At 43.0% G+C, this 4,609-nt stretch overlaps 1 protein-coding gene across 1 annotated transcript; it reads left to right on the top strand.

The window, feature by feature from the left end:
- The first annotated feature begins 710 nt into the window (after nucleotides 1-710).
- Nucleotides 711-2,123, top strand: LOC146575973 (zinc finger protein 862-like). The gene has a single exon (XM_085272513.1). The coding sequence runs from the start codon at nucleotides 711-713 to the stop codon at nucleotides 2,121-2,123; it is 1,413 nt and encodes a 470-aa protein (XP_085128639.1).
- The last annotated feature ends 2,486 nt before the right edge of the window (nucleotides 2,124-4,609 follow it).

The following is a 4,609-nucleotide window of genomic DNA, read 5'->3' as shown; positions in this document are numbered from 1 at the left end:
TTCTAATTTTTGCCTCATAACTTTTGCACTGCCCACTTCCTGCTGTGACAAAACAAATTTCCCACGTGTGGGACTAATAAAGGTTATCTTATCTTATCTTATCTTATCTTATAATGTTCTGCCAGGTGTGTCGTGAGTTTCCCTCTATTGCTGAGTCGACAAGCGCCTTTGTTACTGGGACCAGTAATTTTAGGAAAGACCCCATCAGAACTCATGAGAAATCTCTGCATCACAAGAAATGCATTGGTGCTCAGTCTGCAGCATCTGTCCCAGAACAAACACCAATTGCAAAAACCATACTAAAAATAAACCAAGCACAACAAGAAGTCCTGAAAAAGCTGTTTAGAACTGCGTACTATGTTGCAAAGAGTGAACTACCACTGGCAAAATTTAGCAGTCTTTGCAAACTTCAGAAAGCAAATGGCCTAGATCTTGGTTCCACTTACCTCAATGACCATGCTTGCAGAGAGTTTATTGGAGCAATAGCACAAACTTCAAGAGACCAGATTGAAAAGGAAATTCAAGAAAGCAGGTTCTTATCCATTCTTGCAGATGGCAGTACAGACACTGGTATAATAGAACAGGAGTTGGTTCACGTCAGGTATGTGAGGGATAATGGTGACATAGCCACATACATGATCAAATGTCAGCCAGTCAAGAGTGCAAATGCTGCAGGTATTTTAGAGGCTATTGATGAAGCAGTGAACACCATGGGTATCAGAGAGGACACATGGAAAAAGAAAGTAGTGTGTGCAAATTTTGATGGTGCTGCAGTGATGATGGGTGAGAAAACAGGAGTAGCTGGGAGACTGAAACAGAGGATACCCCACATCATAACAATCCACTGTGTGGCACACAAACTAGAGCTAGCCGTGCTGGATAGCGTGAAAGGCTGTGAGTACCTGGTGAAATTTGAAGATACACTGAAAACCATCTTTAAGATGTACTACTATTCCCCAAAGAAGCGAAGAGAGCTGACAGAAATAAGTGAACTGCTAAATGAGAGGCTGGCACATTTCAGTGGGCTGAAGAGCACACGGTGGCTTCCAAGCCGGCTGAGATGTCTAAAGGCTGTGGAAAAAAATTACACTCCCACTGTTGTTCATATGGAGAACATGGCAGAAGGAAGTGATGTCAAAGCCGAGGATGCAGCCAAGGCTAAGGGGGTGGTGCAGGAGATGAAGACTGAGAAATTTGTTCACTTCCTGCATTTCATGTTGGACTACAGTACCATCTTATCCAAGTGCTCTACTGATTTTCAGCATGATAACCTAAACATCACACGAACAAATCAGTTAGTTGAGAGCACAACATCACGCTTACTCAGCCTAAAAACAAAACCAGGAGAATATCAGAAAACCTTGGACACAAAGTTCACAGCGAACCAGGATGGTAGCATTTGCTACTGTGGAACTCAGCTAACAAAAAGTCAGCGACCTGCTAGAAGAGGTGAGGGAACAGACAAAGACACCTTTGGTGCAGAGATCCAGAAGATTATTGACAACACAGTCAAGTACACGGACAACAGATTTAAAAATCTCCATGAAAAGCCTCTCTCTTGTTTCAAGGTTTTTGACCCTTCCACTCTTCCCTACCCCAGAGAAGAACTAGCAAATTATGGGGATGAAGAGGTGGATTATCTTGTCACACATTTTGCCTGTTTGCTAGATGCAGAAGAGAAAGAGAAAATTCCACAAGAATGGATGGATCTAAAAGTGTGGCTTGCAGAACGCCGGGGTCGCAAAGTAGATTGCTTGTACAGAGATCTCCTCTCTGAGAATCCAGAACATCTCTCTCATATCTTGTTGCTGGTGAAATTAATGCTAACACTTAGTCCATCAACAGCCATCTGTGAGAGAGGATTTTCTTGCATGAACCGAGTGAAGACAACACATCGTACCTCTCTACACCCTGAAACACTGAATGACTGCATGCAACTCTCCATTAATGGGGAAACAGTTGAATCTTTTTGCCCTGACAAGTCGATTCGTTTCTGGATGTTTTCTGGAAAAGGTTCAAGACACCTGGATCATAAAACCCCGACAAGAACAAAGAGCAGTGAAATGGAGGGCAATGCACAGGAAGAGAAAGCTGATGAAGGAGATGCTATGCCCTCAACGTAGAGTGGCATTTTCTCATCCGAGACTTCAGTGGAAATTTCAGATTCAGGATCTGACACAGACTAATTCATGTTCTACACAGTTCTAACAAGTTCACAGAAAATTCTGTTTAATTAGAACCAGATATTTGAGTTGATTGTAATGTTTACACAGTTGTTGTAATTTGTGTTTTAACAATTTTTTGATTGATGTTTTGTTTCCTTTACAATATTATACAATAAAAAGAATCTTTTTTTATTCGGGCTACTCAAATTTATTTCGGGCTACCAAAAACTAAAGAGTGCCTGCCCGAAGGGCTACCAGGGATTTTAAAATTTTGCGAGCCCTGTAGTGGCTAAGATTAACAGGCACATGGTTCAATAGATGAGCGGGGTACAGAAAGAAATAGGTAGGGATACCAGAAGAGTGAAACACCAGCTACTGGTAGACGGAACATTTGCCTGAAGCACCTCAGTGAGATCAGTGACAGGAATGGCTATGGATACTGACTATGAAATGGAGCAATCATGAGCAACCTCCTCTACATGAATAACATCAAGCTGTATGCGAAGAGTGAATGAGACATTGATTCACTGATCCACACCACAAGGATATACAATGACGATACTGGACTGGAGAAGTGTAGTTGGATGGTAACAAAGAGGGGGAAGGTAGTCAGAACTAATTGGATTGCATTACCAGAAGGCATCATTGCACTGAGAACAGCTACAAGCACTTAGGAATCCCACAGGCAAACAGGAACTAAGAACAGGCGGCTAGAAAAGCTTCAACCACCAAATACCTGCAGAGGGTCAGGCAGCAGGTACCCTGCTGGAATAAAAAGATGGCCAAAGGCAAAGGAGAAGATAGAAGCCACTGATATCAAGAAAAGAAAGCTACTGACCATGCATGGGGGGTTTCACCCCAAAATCCTGAGACTGTACGCTAAGTTTAAGGAAGGAGGCCGAGGACTAATTATTGTCCGTACCACTGTTCAGGATGAGACAACAAACATCCAGGAGTACATCAGAAAGATGGTGACAACTGACCGGGTGCTTAGTGAATACCTCAGGCAGCTGAAATCCAAGTTCAAGAGGAGCAACAATCATGGAATGGCAGGATCCTGCACTAATGTACCATTGGCAGATATAAGTGGCTAACATACAGAGGTTCCACCAGTAGGTGGACAAAGCTGAACTAAAAGACAGCACAGAGGCAGTAATCATGGCAGCACAGGAACAAGCTCTACAAGATCCATAAAGGCGAGCATCTACCACACCAGCCAAGACTCCAGGTGCAGGCTGTATAAAGATGCCCCTGAGACAATCCAGCACTTAACAGCAAGGTGCAAGATGCTAGCAGGCAGGGTATACATGGAATGCCACAATCAAGTGGCTGACATAATATACAGAAACATCTGTGCCTAGTGAGACCTGGAAGTCCTAAGGTCAAAACACCCCACATGCCTCCTAGGGTGTTTGAGAATGATCGAATTAAGATTCTGTGGGCGTTCCAGATACAGACGGACAACTCGCAAAGATGTGGAAGGTGGCAAGGAAGGAAGGCAAGAGAGGTCCCAGTGGTAATTGGAGCACTCGGTGCAGTCACCACCAAGCCAGGCGATTGGCTCCAAAAGATCCCAGGAAATACATCTGATGAATACAACATCTGCCACAGTAATTAAATACATCAAGTTTTCTTTTGGGAACATTTCAGCATGCCCCCTCTAAAAGGCAAGGTCTGAGGCATGGTGGATTATATAATTACTCTGCAACTAGGCAGCTATGTGAACACAGGAATAATTGGCTTTTACTTTAGCTATACCATAAATTTATCAGTTGTTTTTTTTTTTAAATGACTGAGGAAAAATGAAAATGTAGCTTCAAGTTCAAGTTCAAGTTGAACTTGAACTCTTCCAGCCTCTTCTATTTTGAGCTCCTTTATCCTTGGTTAAATCATAAAAAACCTGAAACATGCTCAGCAGGGGGTTTGTAGAAAGATAGGACCACATAATTGTGAGTAAAAGCAAAAGACTTCACTAAGACAATGCAGAACAATAGTTTCTACAGCACCCGAGTCTGTCTATCTGCTTGCAGTGACTCCAGGTGACGCTGCTTGTTCTGTGTGCATTTGGGCCACCTCAGCCACCATCTGTGTGAAGACAGCCATCAGGTGCACTGGCTGTGAATCCATCATTTTCTGCATCACCAAGGCATGTTGGGTGCTAGTGTGACACATGCCTGTAAAAACTTTCAGTGACAATAACCAACTGCAGCCACAAGATGGCAGTAAATTAAAGGATGGTCGCAAACAGGCGTAAGACCATGCTGTCTGAGATGAAAGGAGAGAGATCGCTTTACTTTGGTACATTTTAATTTATGTGTATTTTTTTACATTTTACAAGGCAAGTTTTTCACAGGGTTCCCTTTATTCCAGGGCACTTTTGAAAACTTCAGGGACCACTAAGTAAGCTTGCAGTCTCAGAGCAAAGTGCTCTGTGACTCCAGGAT

This window comes from Mchenga conophoros, linkage group LG4, assembly GCF_057382185.1.
Source record: "Mchenga conophoros isolate Kocher_MC1m ecotype Shallow Benthic linkage group LG4, M_conophoros_male_GT1.1, whole genome shotgun sequence".
In the NCBI taxonomy this organism is placed as follows: domain Eukaryota; kingdom Metazoa; phylum Chordata; class Actinopteri; order Cichliformes; family Cichlidae; genus Mchenga; species Mchenga conophoros.
Note: the sequence above shows the minus strand (reverse complement) of the source record. Positions and strands in the feature narration are given on the sequence as shown.

What these genes read in the sequence shown, in the direction of transcription:
- LOC146575973 (XM_085272513.1), top strand. Translation starts at nt 711, where the DNA reads ATGGGTATCAGAGAGGACACATGGAAAAAGAAAGTAGTGTGTGCAAAT.